Raw genomic sequence first — 21437 nt, 5'->3', positions numbered from 1 at the left:
TTAAACGAAATGTTTCCAACGCCAAGCATCTTTTTTGATTTAACTAAGGTGTTCGATTGTATTGATCACAGAATATTGCTCCAGAAGTTGGACCATTATGGAATGTGGGGAGTGGCTCACAATTGGTTCACCTCTTACTTTAGCGACAAACAACAAAAGGTTGTTACCCACAGTTTGGAGAATGACTATGTTGTGGGATCTGAGTGGGGCTTTGTTAAATGGGGTGTGCCACAGGGATTGGTGCTGGGGACACTCCTGTTCCTTATTTATATGAAAGATGTGCCCTCCAGTGACTCTAAAATATTTCTGTTTGCTAATGACACTAGCTCTGTAGTAAAGGATGTTGTGATCAACATTTGCACTGTTTCAAATAGTGCATCTCTTGACATACGTTCATGGCTTGTAGAAAATAAACTAACGCTAAATCCAACAAAACCTGACATTTTAATTTCATAGAATGGGCATATAATTAGTGAAACTGAATAGTTCAGATTTCTAGGTGTTCAGATAGATAGTAAACAGTCATGGAAACCCCACATTCAGGATCTTGTTCAAAGACTTACTGCTGCCATTTGTACTGTTGTAACGGTATTTGAAGTAAGTGATAGTTCAGCATGAAAAGTAGTTTACTTTGCTTATTTTCATATGCTTATGACAAAGGGTATTATATTCTGTGGTAACTCTTCCCATTCTCAAAGGATATTTTTGGCTCACAAATGGGTGGCTTGGGCAATAACTGGCGTAAGTTCACAAACCTCTTGTTGACCCTGTTCATTAGTCTCGGTATTCTGACATTGGCCTCTCAATGTATGTATTCTTTACTGTCATTTCATATTAACAATATCAGCTTATTCCCAAGATTTAGCAGCTTTCACTCAGTTAGTAGTAGGTGGAAATCCAATCTGCATTTGGATTGCACTACCTTGACTCTTGTGCAGACAGATGTGCAGTATACTGCTGCATCCATTTTCAATAAGCTACCACAAGAATTCAAAAATATTAGCAGTAATCCACACACTTTCAAATCAAAACTGAAGAGTTTTCTCATGGGTCACTCCTTCCATTCTGTCGAAAAGTTCCTTGAAAAATTATGCTGATTCCTGTGTTATATTGTTGATTGTGTTTACATAAACTTATGGCTTGTCTTTTTTTGGGTTCATAAACATTTTATTTTATCTGTTATTACTTTCATGTTGTAATTTCATGCTCTGACACATTTCATGACCTTGGAAATTTGCTCCTCAATTTGGTCCTACGAAACCAGATGCATAAAATAAAATAAATCATGAGCCTGAAAACAAAATATGGTAAAACCAATTAGGTCTCATACTTTACATATCTTGGAGAATTCATCAAACTGACAGGCCTCGAAAAAATCTCACAGCCAAATACCCCCAGAAAGTCAAACATTAGTGTAAGTCCAAAAACTCTACAACAAAAAATCCATGTCAAGACAGATAAAAATTCGGCAATACAACATAGTCACAAAAACACTGATGCTTAGCATTAAACACAAACTCAGAGAAATCAAAAATGAAGAAAGAAAGATCATTAGGAAAATTATAGGAACAAGTCATATCCGTGATTGTTACAGGCTACAATCGATCAAAACAACAGAAAAGTTTTCAAACATTGAAACTGACATTAAGAAAAGGTAAGTGAAATTATTTGGTCATCTCAACTGACTAACAGAAAAGCGGTTGACAAAAAGGATAATAGATTATGTAAAATCGCTTAAGAACTCAACATCAGAGCAACCAGAACAAAAACAGTAGGGACCAAAGCGGTTGGAAGAATGTAAACAAGCCTTCTCGGTAATGTCTTCCATTTATTGGGAGCATTTGCTAGTAATAATAATAATAATAATAATAATAATAATAATAATAATAATAATAGTAATAATATTTATCTGAAACTATATTGTGCAAAGAAACTGCAACTAGCCCTGATGAAGAAGTCTAGGGCAAGAATTACACTGGCTTTACCATGTCATTTAGGGGAATACTGCAAAAAGCTTGAGTTTTATTGGTTATATTGGATTCATTATCACTTCCACAGAGCCTTACATTTAATTCAGATGTTCTCCTGACATTATGATCTACCAAGGTCAACAGTTTATTTACTTGTAATATTGTTTTGGAGGTGTAAATGTATACAAGTTAAGGGTGAAGACCACTCTTTCACAATTATAAAACCTACATGATTTTTATTTCAGTCAGTAGGTCTTTTAAATAAAAAGGTTGATATTCCTTTATCAAGATGGTAAAATGAAAATTTAAATAGAATATGTCTAAATGAGAAAAAGAAAGGGAGAGGGGTTTTATCACTATGAACATAAAGAGCATAATTAAGTCTTAAGACCTAGAGATTAGTTAGTATTGTGCTCAGTGAGAGTTTGAACACTTAACTGTAATAATGGATATGAAAGCATAGAAACTAACGTTATTGCCAATGTATAATTTTTCTGTGTATTATCTTGATTTAAATTTGAGTTGGACTCTAAGAAATTTTGCACATATGATACTATTTCATTTAGCGTAATTGTTATTATTATTATATATCTAAAAACAAAGATGATGAGACTTACCAAACAAAAGTGCTGGCAGGTCGATAGACACACAAACAAATACAAACATACACACAAAATTCAAGCTTCCGCAACAAACGGTTGCTTCATCAGGAAAGAGGGAAGGAGACGGAAAGACAAAAGGATGTGGGTTTTAAGGGAGAGGGTAAGGAGTCATTCCAATGAGAAAGAGGAAAGAGGGAAGGAGACGGAAAGACAAAAGGATGTGGGTTTTAAGGGAGAGGGTAAGGAGTCATTCCAATGACTCCTTACCCTCTCCCTTAAAACCCACATCCTTTTGTCTTTCCGTCTCCTTCCCTCTTTCCTGATGAAGCAACCGTTTGTTGCAGAAGCTTGAATTTTGTGTGTATGTTTGTATTTGTTTGTGTGTCTATCGACCTGCCAGCACTTTTGTTTGGTAAGTCTCATCATCTTTGTTTTTAGATATATTTTTCCCACATGGAATGTTTCCCTCTATTATATTCATGTTATTATTATTATTATTATTATTATTATTATTATTATTATTAAATAATGGAAAATCTATGATGGAATGTAACAATATTATGAAAAGGAAATATGCTACTCACAATATAATGGAGATGCTGAATTGCAGATAGACACAACAAAAAGACTCACAACTGAAAAAAAACTGTGTGTGTCAATTTTTATTTAATTCCTCCAAGTAATCAAATGTCTATTCAAGCACAATTAAAAAAATGATCCCCTAGAAAATGTAAGTGTCACAAAGTATTTGGGTCTATAGGTTCAGCAAGACTTAAAGTGAGACACACATATAAATAACATGTCTAGAAAACTATCATCTGTGTGCTATGGTCTAAGAATTTTAAAGGCTACAACAAGCAAAACAACAGTACATCTATCTACCCACATTTATACTCTGCAAGCCACCCAACAGTGTGTGGTGGAGGGCACTTCACGTACCACTGTCATTACCTCCCTTTTCTGTTCCAGTCGTGTATGGTTCGCAGGAAGAACGACTGTCTGAAAACCTCTGTGCATGCTCTAATCTCTCCAATTTTACATTCGTGATCTCCTCGGGAGGTATAAGTAGGGGGAAGCAATATATTTGATACCTCATCCAGAAACGCACCCTCTTGAAACCTGGCGAGCAAGCTACACCACGATGCAGAGCACCTCTCTTGCAGAGTCTGCCACTTGAGTTTGCTAAACATCTCCGTAACGCTATCACAGTTACCAAATAACCCTGTGACGAAACGCGCCGCTCTTCTTTGGATATTCTCTATCTCCTCCGTCAACCCGATCTGGTACAGATCCCACCCTGATGAGCAATACTCAAGTATTGGTCGAACGAGTGTTTTGTAAGCCACCTCCTTTGTTGATGGACTACATTTTCTAAGGACTGTCCCAATGAATCTCAACCTGGTACTCGCCTTACCAACAATTAATTTTATATGATCATTCCACTTCAAATCATTCCGCACGCATACTCCCAGATATTTTACAGAAGTAACTGCTACCAGTGTTTGTTCTGCTATCATATAATCATACACTAAAGGATCCTTCTTTCTATGTATTCGCAATGCATTACATTTGTCTATGTTAAGGGTCAGTTGCCACTCCCTGCACCAAGTGCCTATCCGCTGCAGATCTTCCTGCATTTCACTACGATTTTCTAATGCTGCAACTTCTCTGTATACTACAGCATCATCCGCGAAAAGCCGCATGGAACTTCCGGCACTATCTACTAGGTCATTTATATATATATTGTGAAAAGCAATGGTCCCATAACACTCCCCTGTGGCACACCAGAGGTACTTTAACGTCTGTAGACGTCTCTCCATTGATAACAAATTGCTGTGTTCTGTTTGCTAAAAACTCTTCAATCCAGCCACACAGCTGGTCTGATATTCCGTAGGTTCTTACTTTGTTTCTCAGGCGACAGTGCGGAACTGTATTGAACGCCTTCCGAAGTCAAGGAAAATGGTATCTACCTGGGAGCCTGTATCTAATATTTTCTGGGTCTCATGAACAAATAAAGCGAGTTGGGTCTCACACGATCGCTGTTTCCAGAATCCATGTTGATTCCTACAGAGTAGATTCTGGGTTTCCAAAAACGACATGATACTCGAGCAAAAAACGTGTTCTAAAATTCTACAACAGATTGACGTCAGAGATATAGGTCTATAGTTTTGCGCATCTGCTCAACGACCCTTCTTGAAGACTGGAACTACCTGTGCTCTTTTCCAATCATTTGGAACCTTCCGTTCCTCTAGAGACTTGCGGTACACGGCTGTTAGAAGGGGGGGCAAGTTCTTTTGCGTACTCTGTGTAGAATCGAATTGGTATCCCATCAGGTCCAGTGGACTTTCCTCTGTTGAGTGATTCCAGTTGCTTTTCTGTTCCTTGGACACTTATTTCGATGTCAGCCATTTTTTCGTTTGTGCGAGGATTTAGAGAAGGAACTGCAGTGCGGTCTTCCTCTGTGAAACAGCTTTGGAAAAAGGTGTTTAGTATTTCAGCTTTATGCGTGTCATCCTCTGTTTCAATGCCATCATCATCCCAAAGTGTCTGGATAAGCTGTTTCGATCCACTTACTGATTTAATGTAACACCAGAACTTTCTAGGATTTTCTGTGAAGTTGGTACATAGAATTGTACTTTCGAATTCACTGAACGCTTCATGCGTAGCCCTTCTTACGCTAACTTTGACATCATTTAGCTTCTGTTTGTCTGAGAGGTTTTGGCTGCATCTAAACTTGGAGTGAAAGTCTCTTTGCTTTCACAGTAGTTTCCTAACTCTGTTGTTGAACCACGGTGGGTTTTTCCCATCCCTCACAGTTTTACTCGGCACGTACCTGTCTAAAATGCATTTTACAATTGCCTTGAACTTTTTCCATAAACACTCAACATTGTCAGTGTTGGAACAGAAATTTTCATTTTGATCTGTTAGGTAGTCTGAAATCTGCCTTCTATTACTCTTGCTAAACAGATAAACCTTCCTCCCTTTTTTTATATTCCTATTAACTTCCATATGGCGGACAGTGGTGGGCTCGCGCGTGCCTGGCCGAAAGGCGAAGGTGGGACCTGGCCGCGTGGCAGCTGCCTTACCCCTTTCCAACAGGTACGGGGTGCTTCCTAGTGGTGATGACATCGTTTCCGAGCCACCACAGGATGCCTCGCCTGTTGGGCCAGTGGCCGATTCTCCGGCAAGGTCCCGACAGTCACAGAGAGTGGGCCTATTAGTTATAGGGAGCTCCAACATTAGGCGGGTTATGGAGCCCCTCAGGAAAATAGTGGGTAGGTCGGGGAAGAATGCCAGTGTGCACTCGGTGTGCTTGCCGGTGCAAGCTGAGCTTAATATCTGCAGCATAGTGCCCAGAGTCGATCGCGGTCCTCTGGTTTGGAACCGTGTGGAGGGTCTAAACCAGAGGCTCAGACGACTCTGCGACTATAATGGTTGCAAATTCATCAACCTCCGTTATTGGGTGGAGAACTGTAGGGCCCCCCTAGACAGGTCAGACGTGCACTACACACCGGAAGCAGCTACTAGGGTAGCAGAGTACGTGTGGCGTGCACACGGGGGTTTTTTAGGTTAGAGGGAGCCCCCCTTGGGCGAAATGATAAAATACCTGACGGCTTACCAGAGAGGACATTATCATCGTTGATAAAGAACGTCCGTCCTCAGAGACCAAAAACAGGAAAAGTTAACGTAATATTGGTAAACTGCAGGAGTATCCAGGGCAAGGTTCCTGAATTAGTATCTCTTATTGAAGGAAATAGTGCGCATATAGTATTAGGAACGGAAAGTTGGTTAAAACCGGAAGTGAACAGTAACGAAATCCTAGACACAGAATGGAATATATACCGCAAGGATAGGATAAACGCCAATGGTGGAGGAGTATTTATAGCAGTAAAGAATTCAATAATATCCAGTGAAGTTATTAGCGAATGCGAATGTGAAATAATCTGGGTTAAGTTAAGTATGAAAGGTGGGTCAGATATGATAGTCGGATGCTTCTATAGATCACCTGCATCAGCAACCGTAGTAGTTGAGCGCCTCAGAGAGAACCTGCAGAACGTTGTGAAGAAGTTTCGTGATCATACTATTGTAATAGGGGGAGACTTCAATCTACCAGGTATAGAATGGGATAGTCACACAATCAGAACTGGAGCCAGGGACAGAGACTCTTGTGACATTATCCTGACTGCCTTGTCCGAGAATTACTTCGAGCAGATAGTTAGAGAACCAACTCGTGAAGCTAACGTTTTAGACCTCATAGCAACAAATAGACCGGAACTTTTCGACTTTGTGAATGTAGAAGAGGGTATCAGTGATCATAAGTCAGTGGTTGCATCAATGACTACAAGTGTAATAAGAAATGCCAAGAAAGGAAGGAAAATATATTTGCTTAACAAGAGTGATAGGGCACAAATCGCAGAATATCTGAGTGACCACCATCAAACGTTCATTTCTGAGGAAGAGGATGTGGAACAAAAATGGAAAAAATTCAGAAACATCGTCCAGTACGCCTTAGATAAGTTCGTACCGACTAAGGTCCAAAGTGAGGGGAAAGATCCACCGTGGTATAACAATCATGTACGAAAGGTACTACGGAAACAAAGAAAGCTTCATCATAGGTTTAAGAGTAGTCGAATCATAGCTGATAAGGAAAAGCTGAACGAAGCGAAAAAGAGCGTAAAGAGAGCAATGAGAGAAGCATTCAACGAATTCGAACATAAAACATTGGCAAACAATCTAAACAAGAACCCTAAAAAGTTTTGGTCATATGTAAAATCGGTAAGCGGATCTAAATCCCCTATTCAGTCACTCGTTGACCACGATGGCACCGAAACAGAGGACGACCGAAGAAAGGCAGAAATACTGAATTCAGTGTTCCGAAACTGTTTCACTGCGGAAAATCGTAACACGGTCCCTGACTTCAGCCGTCGCACGGACGCCAAAATGGAAAATATTGAAATAAACGATATCGGAATTGAAAAACAACTGCTATCACTTAGTAGCGGAAAAGCATCCGGACCAGACGAGATACCCTTAAGATTCTACAGTGATTATGCTAAAGAACTTGCCCCCTTTCTATCAGCAATTTATCGTAGATCGCTGGAAGAACGTAAAGTACCTAGCGACTGGAAGAAAGCGCAGGTCGTTCCCATTTTCAAGAAGGGTCATAAATCAGATGCGAATAATTATAGGCCTATTTCGCTTACGTCAATCTGTTGTAGAATAATGGAACATGTTTTGTGTTCTCGTATTATGACGTTCTTAGATAATACAAATCTACTTCATCATAACCAACATGGATTCCGCAAACAGAGATCATGTGAAACTCAGCTCGCCCTATTTGCCCAAGAAATTCACAGTGCCATAGACACTGGCGAGCAGATTGATGCCGTATTCCTGGACTTCAGGAAGGCATTTGATACGGTTCCGCACTTACGTTTAGTGAAAAAAATACGAGCTTACGGAATATCGGACCAGGTTTGTGATTGGATTCAGGATTTCCTAGAAGAAAGAACACAACATGTCATTCTTAACGGTTCAAAATCTGCAGATGTAGAGGTAATTTCGGGAGTACCGCAAGGAACCGTGATAGGACCTTTATTGTTTACAATATACATAAATGACTTAGTTGACAACATCGGTAGCTCCGTGAGGCTATTTGCAGATGACACGGTTGTCTACAAGAAAGTAGCAACATCAGAAGACTCGTACGTACTCCAGGAGGACCTGCAGAGGATTAATGCATGGTGCGACAGCTGGCAGCTTTCCCTAAACGTAGATAAATGTAATATAATGCGCATACATAGGGGCAGAAATCCATTCCAGTACGATTATGCCATAGGTGGTAAATCATTGGAAGCGGTAACGACCGTAAAATACTTAGGAGTTACTATCCGGAGCGATCTGAAGTGGAATGATCACATAAAACAAATAGTGGGAAAAGCAGTCGCCAGGTTGAGATTCATAGGAAGAATTCTAAGAAAATGTGACTCATCGACGAAAGAAGTAGCTTACAAAACGCTTGTTCGTCCGATTCTTGAGTATTGCTCATCAGTATGGGACCCTTACCAGGTTGGATTAATAGAAGAGATAGACATGATTGAGCGAAAAGCAGCGCGATTCGTCATGGGGACATTTAGTCACCGCGAGAGCGTTATGGAGATGCTGAACAAGCTCCAGTGGCGGACACTTCAAGAAAGGCGTTACGCAATACGGAGAGGTTTATTATCGAAATTACGAGAGAGCACATTCCGGGAAGAGATGGGCAACATATTACTACCGCCCACATATATCTCGCGTAATGATCACAACGAAAAGATCCGAGAAATTAGAGCAAATACGGAGACTTACAAGCAGTCGTTCTTCCCACGCACAATTCGTGAATGGAACAGGGAAGGGGGGATCAGATAGTGGTACAATAAGTACCCTCCGCCACACACCGTAAGGTGGCTCGCGGAGTATAGATGTAGATGTAGATGTAGACATATTCAGGGATGCTGCAACGGCCTTATGATCACCAATTCCCTGTTCTGCACTTACAGAATCAAAAAGTTCGGGTCTGTTTGTTATCAGTAGGTCCAAGATGTTATCTCCACGAGTCAGTTCTCTGTTTAATTGCTCGAGGTAATTTTCAGATAGTGCACTCAGTATAGTGTCACTCGATGCTCTGTCCCTACCACCCATCCTAAACATCTGAGTGTCCCATACTTCAGCCATACTATGCACAGTTCCTCTCACTAGTCTGATATGGGATCGTTTTCTGGGGATACTCAACTCACAGGTTGAAGGCTTTTAGAATGCAAAGAAAAAAAGCTCTAAGAATAATATGTGGCCTTAAAAAGATGGAGTCCTGTAAATCCCATTTTACTGAGCTTGGTATTCTAAATGTTCCAAGTTTATTCATTTATGAAACTATCTTGTTTACTAGGGACTACCTCCTGAAAACAGGCAAACTGCTACAGAACAAAAATGTACACAACTATAGTATCAGAGGGAAATCAAACATACATGAAAAATATCACAGAACATCCACCTATCAGAGGATCATAATTAACATTGGTGTAATACTACACAATAAGATACCAGAGGAAAAAAAAATGCTACTCATCCAATATTAAAAGCTAAACTAAAGGCATTTCTAATAAAGCACCGTTTCTATTCTGTCAGAGAATTTCTGAATACATAACACAATTAATTGTAATAGGTGCCTATTTTTAATTTGCCTACTAATTTGCTAATACTATGTATTATTGTAACTTGTCTTTAACCTGTCCAATATCAATTGTACAATTTGTGACGTATGATAAAACTGGACCAATAAAAAATCAAATCAAATCAAATTAATGCTTTCGGCCATTAAGGCCTCTGTCTACAATAGACAACACACACACACACACACACACACACATACACACACACACACACACTTGCCTGAGAATGCAGTTGTGTGTGGGATTTGCTTTTGCATGAGTGTGTGTTTGTCTGTCATCTATTGTAGACGAAGGCCTGAATGGCTGAAAGCCTAAGTCTTTCTGTTGTGCCTATCTGTGACTCAGCAAACCTGCTACTTTGCTGTTATTATTATTATCATCATCATCATCATCTTTTTTTTCTGGCAGGTCGTGTTTGTTTGTCTGAAATTGTTTAACACCAGTTTTTGTGAGACTAACACTTAAACTGTTTGCAAAAACAAAAGTTTTTAGCTAATTCTTTTATGTCTTTGGATGGTCATTTACAAAAGACAGGAACTGGAGCATTCCCTCCAACGCAGAATCTTGTGAATCTCCAGACTTTATATTAGCCTATTTGGATATTAACAACAGTATTATGGATAGGACAGATTGCTACTCACCACATACAGGAGGCATTGAGCTGCAGATGGGCACAATAAAAAACTACTAAATTCTAATCTTTTGGTTTTATTTGGAAATAGAAAGCACACACACAGTGACACAAACATAACTGAAACACATGGCCAATGTCCCCAGCTGTTGTGGCCTGAGTGAGTTGTGCTGGTGCCACTGTGTCACTGTGTGACCGTGTGTGTGTGTGTGTGTGTGTGTGTGTGTGTGTGTGTGTGTGTGTGTGTGTGTGTGTGTCTACTATTTGTGAAGATGGGCATTTGGCCAAAAATTTAAACTTCTAGTAGCCTTTTGATTGTGCCTGTCTGCAGACTGAGCACCTCCTTTAGGCAGTGAGTAGCAATTTGCCCTGTTCATAATATTATTGTTATTTCATCCCGGACTTCCCATTCTTCTATTCTGAAGTCAGGTTTTTCTTGGGGTTCCATTAGTTGTATAACCTTCTGGTATTATGGTACATGCAAGACCACATCCATGCGAGGGGTTACAATAATATTTTATTTTCTGAAATTAAATTGTATGATTCATGTTATTAAAGAGTTTCGAAACAGAAAATGCCAACAGGATAATTTTTCCTGATTAGCTCTGACAGGGCTTGATACGAGGATATACACACCTTTCTTGGCAGAGAGTTACTTACAGTCCAAGAGACAATCAATCTCAGAAAACTGGGACATTGTTCCAACTCTGGCTAACTTCTCAACGTTTTTTTCTAAAAGAATGGCATGTGTATTTGTTTAGAAATTACTTGTTTATCTCAATATGTAAATCATATACTAATTACAAATATTGGGTTCTTATGAAATCAGTGCTCTCTATCTCTGTTAGTAATTTTTATTAGCATCCAAAGCAATGCAAACCTCCACCCATTTTATACATTTCCTATCACAAATGTACTACAGCCTGCAGAAGACACAAACAGTCTCTTTGGAAAATGATGGCTCTATTAAAACTTTAACTCATATGCTGAGCTTCATCTGCACGTTCTGTGTGGTGTTGACTAGTGGAAGGAACAATTTTCTGTCACATAGTTTTTATTTTAAAGATTAATTGTGATATAAAGTGTATAAAAACATACCATACCTTTGTCTGAAATTGTTTCCTTTGAGTAAAACTCTCCTTTTAGATTTTTCACAGGTACTGGGCACACAAAGCCTTGTTCTTCTGTGTGGAATAAGATAATCTCAGAGTAGTCATTTTTTTTAAATATATGCATCAGTAACACTGAATTTCTTACAAGTGTTTGAATACTCTCACTTTTTGTAATATATAGAACAATGAAAAAGAAGCACTGACACATCACAAGTATTGATTCAGTCTAGCAATTACTTTTATTGCTTTGAATAACACTTCACTTTTCATAATATTTTTTAAAGTTTTGTACATCCTTTAATTAAAACTGTATTTCAATTAACATTAACTGCAGTGGTAAAAAAGCAATCAAAAGGATACTATGTGAAATAAGCTAGTAGTCATAAATCATTGTTTCAAAAAGTTGGGGACAGCACCAGAAATACGACTCAAGATGAAGCTTAGGGAAGGTAATTTACAGAGTAGCTGTGTTACAGATCATAGATAAGCAGTCATTGAATGCTAAGGACTTTTTGAAATGGGAGATATGACATTCTAAAATAGGTTCTACTCACTAAACAAGGCAAAAGATGGAAGTGTGTAAGTTACTGAGAGATTGCTTGACATACTGCAGATTAGCAATAAAGTAATGGACTGTAATGTCTAACTCTACTCAACACTATTCATGTGATAAAAGTAATCTCTTAGTTTAATTGTAGTGCATATATTATCTGTGTTAGTACAGTTGTATAATGTACACAAATAGTGGCTAAAAATTCAGTTAGATCTGGAATAACCAACAGTAGTGACTGGAACCTAAAAGTAAGTGGCAAGATATGGAAGTTCAAAAACCAATGTTTTTCCTTTGAGACATAAGAAGAAGAAAAAGCAAGTGAGCGAAATATTAGAATAATTAGAAATATGATGAGGAGAATGCCAAAGATGGCCAAGGAAGCTACAGTAAACATATGACAGTGCAGAACCAAAAAATTCACAAAAATCTGTAAAATAATTGCTTGAATCATGAGAACTTTTAAAGGTGATAATTTATACATAATATCACCATGTCTGTATACATCCCAGATGCTATTGAGGAAAACAGAATGATCAGGACTACAGTAATGATATACTCTCAAGTCATTTTCAAAATGTTGATTGGACTGAGGTTTGCATTTTAGAAACAGTGAAGATCAATAAAATAAACCTTAGACCCTTACAAGTATGAGAGCACTGTAGAGAATTTAAAAATGTCAGTGAAAATAGGAAATGTATTAGCAATATTTTTTATCATAAATCAGTGTGTATTGAGTAACAGCTGTAAAAACAATAATAATTGTGCAGAGCTGATAAACACTCAAATTATTAAATTTCCATTGCAAGGAGAAAGGAAAATATGGGCAGCAGGAGAAAGAAAGGGGAAGTAGTAAAATGCAAAATTGTCTAGTAGATGTCTTAAGTGGTGGTTAAAAAAATTGGCTCATGCATGAAAAGAAAAAGTGAAACAATGTACTGAGGACTTGGTATTACATTAGGTGTAGAACTCAATTTCAACAATGAAAACTATGAATCCAATGACATAATACTGCAGAAAAGTAATAACTGTATGTTTGTAACATTCTACAGAAAGTATAGCATGAAAAATATACATTACCCAAGTACAGAAGAAGTTCAGTCTGTCCATCAATAGCTAATGTGTCAGTAGAGTCCAGTGAATTTATAACTTTCAAGACATATCCATGGCACCAAATGTCTGCCTCTTCATCCACATGTTTCACCTGTATTCAGTCATAGTTAGATGCTTTTTATAAAATAATGAAATAATATCAATAGATAATAATTACAGACTTCATGATAACTGCAAAGAGAAAAATGCAGCAATAATGCTTAATTAAGAGCTTATTTACTAATTTTGTTGAAATATTTTATTTATATGTTGTTATGAAATTATCTTCAGGAATTGAAATGTATAGTACTGTCAATAGACTCATATAAAAGTGCTGTGACACAACCTAGCATTTAGAACTAATAATTCCTTCGTCTAGGAGGGGAGAGGAATTGGTTGGGGAAGATTAAATAGGGAAGACTAGGTTACTCAGAGTTCAAGATGAGAGGGACCCATCTGTGGTGTGGATTAGGGTAGGCAAAGATGAAGGAGGAGGCAACAGAGAGATATGGTCAGAGATAATACATTGGTAAGCATTGTGCCAAATGAAGCCTAGAGAGAAGTGAAGACGCATTAGGGAGAAGATAGATGAATATTGTTTGGTAAGAAAATAAAATAAAAAGTTTAAATCATTTACTACAAAGTATGAAAAATGAGAGGCAAGGACATCTTAAGGGAGTTTAAGTCCAGGAGAGTGCAAAGATGTGTTGGAGGGAAAGATCCCATTTCCAGGGGGCTAATATAGGTGGAAGAATCCAGATAGTGTGTAGAGTGTAGCAGTCAGACAGGCTGTGGAGCACATTCAGAAACTCGGTACTGGTTGCCCTCAAGGTGGATAGCTCTTCAGTGTCATTTCACACACTTAGTCAATTTGGTAGTGGTTATACCAGTATAAAATACTGTGCAGTGAACACACATTGGTTGATGAACAAGTTTTCCAAGTGGCTGTGCCTTTGATATTGTAGGGAAAAATGGCATAGTGTGCTGCCATCATGGTTCCCATAACACTGCCCATGTTTTGTTTGTTGGTGTGGCCGTCAAAAGTGAAGCAGTTATGGGTAATGATGAAGTTGGGTAGAGTGACAAATAACAATGTTTTAGGCTTCAGCTGGCAGTTGGAAGAGGTAGTATTTAAAGGCTGAGAGGCTGTGTATATGTGGGATGCTTGAGAAAACTGAGGTAGCATCGATGGATTACGGGGAGGGTTCCAGATGGAAGAGAGGTGGGAATGAATTTGAGATGATCCAGGAAGAAACTTATGTCTGTAGTGTGGGACAGTGGGCTTTATGTGATGGGTTGGAGGTGCTGGTCAACAAGGGCTGAGATGCTGCTGGACAGGGATTTAAAGCCAGGTATTATGGTATGAGCAAATGGTTCCATTTGTGTATTTTGGGTCATCAGTAGAAGAAGGAGCTGTGTGGCTCAGGGGTGTAAAGAGTTTTGTAGAAGCTGTTGTGAAGGTTAAACAGTTCTGCTCACCACTGAACTTCTCAACATGTACATCAACAACTTTTCCAAGATGTAGTCTCCAGCAGCAACCCGAAATATCTTATTCCCAAACAAATCTCTCAGTCAGAATCCTCTTTTCATCCTCTGACTAATACACTCCTCATTTTCAGAAACACTCTGCTTATCATCCAGTATCATCCAGGTGTTGAATGCCTCAATACTTTACTCTGCCAGGGCTATGAGTTTCACAAGTCAAACAATGAAACAAGGTGCTCTCTTTCTGAATCGCCACCAACAGCACCAACTGTCACCTTCCATCACCCTCCTCCCCACTCTCTCCAGTCCCACCCCCCCCCCCCTCCTGTACCATCCTAGTTAGTTAAACTTTATGACATTCCCAAACAATTATCATGTAAAATAAAGGGAGGCAACCACTAAATTATAGCTGAATGATCTGTGGTACATAGAAAAATGCACTAGAGAATGGTATTTATACTAGTTTTTGGGCTCTCGCTCCTTCTCTAGCAAAAATACATGCATTAAAACACACAAACATCCAAATACCTGTGGCTGCTGCAAGACTACCCCGAAGTTTCCCACCCGTGCAATCACTCCACTGCAAAACCTGCCCTGTGCAACCACTCACTGCCAACTACTCCAGCCCCACCACTGGTTGTTTGCTATACCAAATGTGCTGTTTGGATCCTCCCACACAATGCTAGTTTCAATGAATCTGGAAAATGGAAACTTGCCCTCTAATTCGTTGCTAAATCCCGGCACTCTGCTGCACTTAATCTCTGTTAACATATTGCCCTCTATGTGTTCACACAAGAGTATATTTGCTAAGAGTCATCTGGCACCTTTTCCTTGGTGTTTTGGCTGATATTTGCAATTTAGTTTTCATGATGTGAAGCGGAGTTAGCCCCAGCGTATACTGTTCATCACTTCTTTCATGTAATATCCAGTGTCGATGGAAAGCGTTGCTCTATTTCCCATTACAAATGAAGTGATTTTTAAAGCAAAATTTTACATTCCCATTCGATAAAGTGACTCCAAATTAGTGTAGTGCAACATTCATTTCATTGATACATGTTAACAGGAATATTGAAAAACAAAGAATAACAAACAGTACTCCAAGAGTGACAACACCACCCTGGCCCATGAGTGCTCCTGGCATGCTGCAGCACTGCCCAGTCACTGCTGAAGTGCTGGTTACTCTTCATGTTTTAATTTTCCTGCTAATACATATTGATAGAAAGAATATTGCACTACACTAATCTGGAACTACTCTATAGAATGGAGATGTAAAATTCCACTTTAAAAATCATTTTATGTGTAATGGGAAACATATCAATTCTTTCCATTGATGCTGGACATTACATGAAAGACATGATGTGTTTGGGCTGACTCCAGCTGCACATTGTAAAAACAAAATTTCTAATATCTTCCAGAACACCAGATAAAATGCATCCTCCCCCCCCCCCCCCCCCCCACACACACACTAGCAAGCTCCAACCCAGTAATGCTTCACAATTGCTAAATACTTATGGGAATTGGATGTATGTCCTGATCTTCTTCTCCCTCTCCTCTTTGCCCATCGCCTTGTCCCCCTATATCTCTCCACCTCCTCCTCCCTCCTCTGTCTATCTCCTCCTTCCCCCTCTTGTCCATTCCTCCCTACCCCATCTTGCTGGCTTCGTCTTCCACCTCTCGCTGACCTTGTTATAGTCAACGAAACATTGATTGAGAATTTTGCTAACAGTGTTTCCTCTTTATGTGTTATTGTATATACTGTATATATCTATATATACCACATGTACTAAAATATGTAGATGATGTTCATCTGAACATTTATTAGACTATTTTTCAAAATTTGAAGGAAATTGGTCAAGAACTTCTCAAGGTATTTGCTTACATCTTTTCCCCATTGCATAGCACATATGTTTTTATATATAGCCTGTGTTTGTCCATACCTGTTTTGGTCCATAAATTTGTTTGAGTATTGTACAAAAATCAGAAGTGAATTGACGAAGAACTTTTTCAGGTTTTTGTTAGTAATGTTACTCCATTATACAGTATATGTATACTCATATACCATATATATTAAAAAATACACTCCTGGAAATTGAAATAAGAACACCGTGAATTCATTGTCCCAGGAAGGGGAAACTTTATTGACACATTCCTGGGGTCAGATACATCACATGATCACACTGACAGAACCACAGGCACATAGACACAGGCAACAGAGCATGCACAATGTCGGCACTAGTACAGTGTATATCCACCTTTCGCAGCAATGCAGGCTGCTATTCTCCCATGGAGACAATCATAGAGATGCTGGATGTAGTCCTGTGGAACGACTTGCCATGCCATTTCCACCTGGCGCCTCAGTTGGACCAGCGTTCGTGCTGGACGTGCAGACCGCGTGAGACGACGCTTCATCCAGTCCCAAACATGCTCAATGGGGGACAGATCCGGAGATCTTGCTGGCCAGGGTAGTTGACTTACACCTTCTAGAGCATGTTGGGTGGCACGGGATACATGCGGACGTGCATTGTCCTGTTGGAACAGCAAGTTCCCTTGCCGGTCTAGGAATGGTAGAACGATGGGTTCGATGACGGTTTGGATGTACCGTGCACTATTCAGTGTCCCCTCGACGATCACCAGTGGTGTACGGCCAGTGTAGGAGATCACTCCCCACACCATGATGCCAGGTGTTGGCCCTGTGTGCCTCGGTCATATGCAGTCCTGATTGTGGCGCTCACCTGCACAGCGCCAAACATGCATACGACCATCATTGGCACCAAGGCAGAAGCGACTCTCATCGCTGAAGACGACACGTCTCCATTCGTCCCTCCATTCACGCCTGTCGCGACACCACTGGAGGCGGGCTGCACGATGTTGGGGCGTGAGCAGAAGACGGCCTAACGGTGTGCGGGACCGTAGCCCAGCTTCATGGAGACGGTTGCGAATGGTCCTCGTCAATACCCCAGGAGCAACAGTGTCCCAAATTTGCTGGGAAGTGGCGGTGCGGTCCCCTACGGCACTGCGTAGGATCCTACGGTCTTGGCGTGCATCCGTGCGTCGCTGCGGTCCAGTCCCAGGTCGACGGGCACGTGCACCTTCCGCCGACCACTGGCGACAACATCGATGTACTGTGGAGACCTCACGCCCCACGTGTTGAGCAATTCGGCGGTACATCCACCCGGCCTCCCGCATGCCCACTATACGCCCTCGCTCAAAGTCCGTCAACTGCACATACGGTTCACGTCCACGCTGTCGCGGCAAGCTACCAGTGTTAAAGACTGCGATGGAGCTCCGTATGCCACAGCAAACTGGCTGACACTGACGGCGGTGGTGCACAAATGCTGCGCAGCTAGCGCCATTTGACGGCCAACACCGCGGTTCCTGGTGTGTCCACTGTGCCGTGCGTGTGATCATTGCTTGTACAGCCCTCTCGCAGTGTCCGGAGCAAGTATGGTGGGTCTGACACACCGGTGTCAATGTGTTCTTTTTTCCATTTCCAGGAGTGTATTTAGCTTATGCCCATCAAAAAATTTCTTAGAGTATTGTGTAAACATTTGAAGTAAATCAACAAAGAACATTTCGAGATTTTTGGTAGCAATATTAAACAACAACTTGTATTTCTATAATAGAATACATAGCGGCTCATTTTTTCTGTCCTAATTCTTAATTGCACTGTTCATTTCTTTTATTAAATACACTGACTGACAAAAATAGTGAAGAACCTAGAAAACATGGTTCAATGCCAGTGTTACTGCATATACATACACACCGTCAATGGGTATGTAACTAGAGCAACAATACTCTGTGACAGGTAGAAGAGCCACCAAAGTGCATTAGTGTTGTTTGTGTTTAGCATTGTTTCCAAGCATGAACAGCTTTACGTTTTGAGTGGTCACTGTTAAGGACATGGAGATGCAGCATGCTTATGTGAGACAGTGTTATCAGCACCTTATAGTGTTTGAAAGGGACTCATTGTGGATCTCCATTTGGTTGGATGGTTGATGTGCAATATCTAGATTTGTGAGGCATTCAGATGTGACAGTGGCCTGATGCTGGACTGTTTGGGAATGTCAGGACAGGCATACTCATTGCTAAAATTACATTTGACCACATCTTACCACCATAAGGGAGGATTGCCATATTGTGCACCAAGCATGCCTTAACACATTCACATCTATGGCTTCATGCAACATTCTGTCATCCTGTGCTATTTTTTAAAGGCTAGCAGCAGCTGAACTTGGGGAATTTCTGTTCCAAGCATAGGCTGCCATTAACACCATACATAAAAGAGCTGTGTCTGGAGTAGTGCCATGACCAGGCAGCATGGACTGCTGATGAATGGTGCTGCACTGTGTTCAGGGATAAAACACAGTTCTGCCCTAACCTAGATGACCATCTATGGTGGATATGATGGTGTCCTGGGGAGAGCTTCCATTCTTATAATGTTTTGTAGAGGCACACTAGTGTTACTCCTGGTGTCTTGGTGTGGACAGCCATTAGGTGTGACTTCAGGCCATGGAACTCTGATGGCAAACGCCCTGCATCCCCATGTGTCATCTCTCATGTGACACTTTGGTGACGCCATTTTTCAGCAGGACAATGCTTTTCCATATGTAGCACATGTGTCTATGAATTGTCTGTATGATCTTGAGCTACTCCTGTGGCCATCAATATCCATAGATCTGGTGGGTCCAGCTTGGACGTCACTTCTGCCCCAATGCCAGTATCCAGAATATCAAGTGCCAGTTACAACAGTTGTGGACCGTTGTACCGCAGGAGAGGACAACTTTATGACACCCTTTCCAACCGAATAAGTGGATGCTTCCATGCCAGAGGGGGTGCAACATCATCCTGATATGTGAGCTCATACTGGTAAGTTCTTTGTAAATTTGGTTCAGTTTTGTAATCACTGAAATAATATCACATATCCTCTCAGGCTGTGACATTTCATTTTGTTTCCTCCTCCCTTTCTGGCCCCTACACTATTTTGTCAGGCACTGTACATGTATACAATGGCTCATTTTCCTGTCCTAACTCTTATTTGGATTGGTCATCTCTTTTAGCCAAAATATATTTTTACTTCTCACTTTGTCCTTATCACCTCTGGACTTAAGATGGTACAGTGCTTATTGTCTTGGGGTCTGGGTAACTTTCCCTTCCTTCTCGATCTAACCTTCTCTCTTCCTTGATGAAGGGCTCTTCAGGTATCTACATCTCCATCTGCAATTCACAGTTAAGTGCCTGGCAGAGGATTCTTTGAACCACCTTCAGAATATTTCTCCACTGTTCCACTCTCTAAAGTGTGTGGTAGAAATGAACACATAAATCTCTTTGTACAAGTTCTGATTTCTCTTCTTTTATTGGTTGGCTGATTTCAAGGAGGGGACCAAACAGTGAGGTCATCAGTCCCATTGGATTAGGCAAGGAAGTTGGCCATGCCCTTTCAGAGGCGCCATCCCAGCATTTGCCTCAGATGATTTAGGGAAATCACAGAAAACCTAAATTAGGATGGCCGGACGTGGATTTGAACCATTGTCCTCCTGAATGCAAGTCCATTGTGCTAACCACAGTGCCACTTTGTTTGGTCTTATTTTATTATGATGATCATTTCACCGTATGTAGATTGGTGACAGTAAAATATTTTCACATTCAGGGGAGAAAGTCGATGACTGAAATATGGTCAAAAGATCTCACCACAATAAAAAAAACACCTTTCTTTTATTAATTGTCATCCCAACTTGCTTATCACCTGTGACACTCTCTGTGCCCACCATCAGCTCTATCTGGTAAGAATCCCATATAGCACAGCAATACTCTAGCAGTTGATGAACAAGTATAGTGTGGACAGTCTCTTTAGTATACCTGTTGCATCTTCTTAGTGTTCTGCCAATAAAATGAAGTCTTTGGTTTGCCTTCCCCACAACATTATCTATGTGCTCATCTCAACTCCAGTTGTTCATAATTGTAATTTCTAGGTATTTAGTTGAATCGACGGCCTTTTAATTTGTATGGTTTTTAGTGTAATGAAAATTAAATGGATTTCTTTTTGAACTCATGTAAATGACCTCATATTTTTACTTATTGAGAGACAACTGCTACTTTTTGCACTGTTCAGATGCCATGTCTAAGTCATTTTGCAATTGGTTTTGATGTTCTGGTGACTTTACTAGACAGCAAATGACAGCATCAGCTGCAAAAAATCTAAGAGGGCTGCTCAGATTATCTCTTAAATTGTCTTTGTTAGTTCCAAAAGCTACATAGTTTGACATGTTTCCTTTTATTTGCGTTTATCAGCAGAACAATATATTTCGCCCTCTGAAGTTAAGTACTGGCCAGCAATTCTGTCTCATAATTGTGTTTATTTTTCCAGGTTGAATTTTATTTCTATATGTATAGCTATACCCCCGTAAACCATGGACCTTGCCGTTGGTGGGGAGGCTTGCGTGCCTCAGCGATACAGATGGCCGTACCGTAGGTGAAACCACAACTGAGGGGTATCTATTGAGAGGCCAGACAAACGTGTGGTTCCTGGAGAGGGGCAGCAGCCTTTTCAGTAGTTGCAGGGGCAACAGTCTGGATGATTGACTGATCTGGCGTTGTAACACTAACCAAAACGGCCTTGCTATGCTGGTACTGCAAACAGCTGAAAGCAAGGGGAAACTACAGCCGTAATTTTTCCCGAGGGCATGCAGCTTTACTGTATGGTTAAATGATGATGGCGTCCTCTTGGATAAAATATTCCGGAGGTAAAATAGTCCCCCATTCAGATCTCCGGGCGGGGACTACTCAAGAG

The 21437-nt window shown here is 40.4% G+C and overlaps 1 protein-coding gene across 2 annotated transcripts in view; it reads right to left on the bottom strand.

Moving 5' to 3' along the window:
• The window catches only part of LOC124798403 (hydroxylysine kinase), a 240350-nt gene that overhangs the window by 53041 nt on the left and 165872 nt on the right, over positions 1 to 21437 (bottom strand). For both annotated transcript variants that reach the window (XM_047261791.1, XM_047261790.1), the window contains exons 3-4: positions 13154 to 13277; positions 11515 to 11595 (exon numbers count right to left, since the gene is read on the bottom strand). In XM_047261791.1, coding sequence (XP_047117747.1) covers positions 11515 to 11595; positions 13154 to 13277 — 205 coding nt within the window. The remainder of the gene's footprint in view (positions 1 to 11514; positions 11596 to 13153; positions 13278 to 21437) is intronic.

This window comes from Schistocerca piceifrons, chromosome 5, assembly GCF_021461385.2.
Source record: "Schistocerca piceifrons isolate TAMUIC-IGC-003096 chromosome 5, iqSchPice1.1, whole genome shotgun sequence".
NCBI lineage: Eukaryota > Metazoa > Arthropoda > Insecta > Orthoptera > Acrididae > Schistocerca > Schistocerca piceifrons.
The sequence above is the reverse complement of the archived record's forward strand: the minus strand, read 5'-3'. Positions and strand labels throughout refer to the sequence as shown.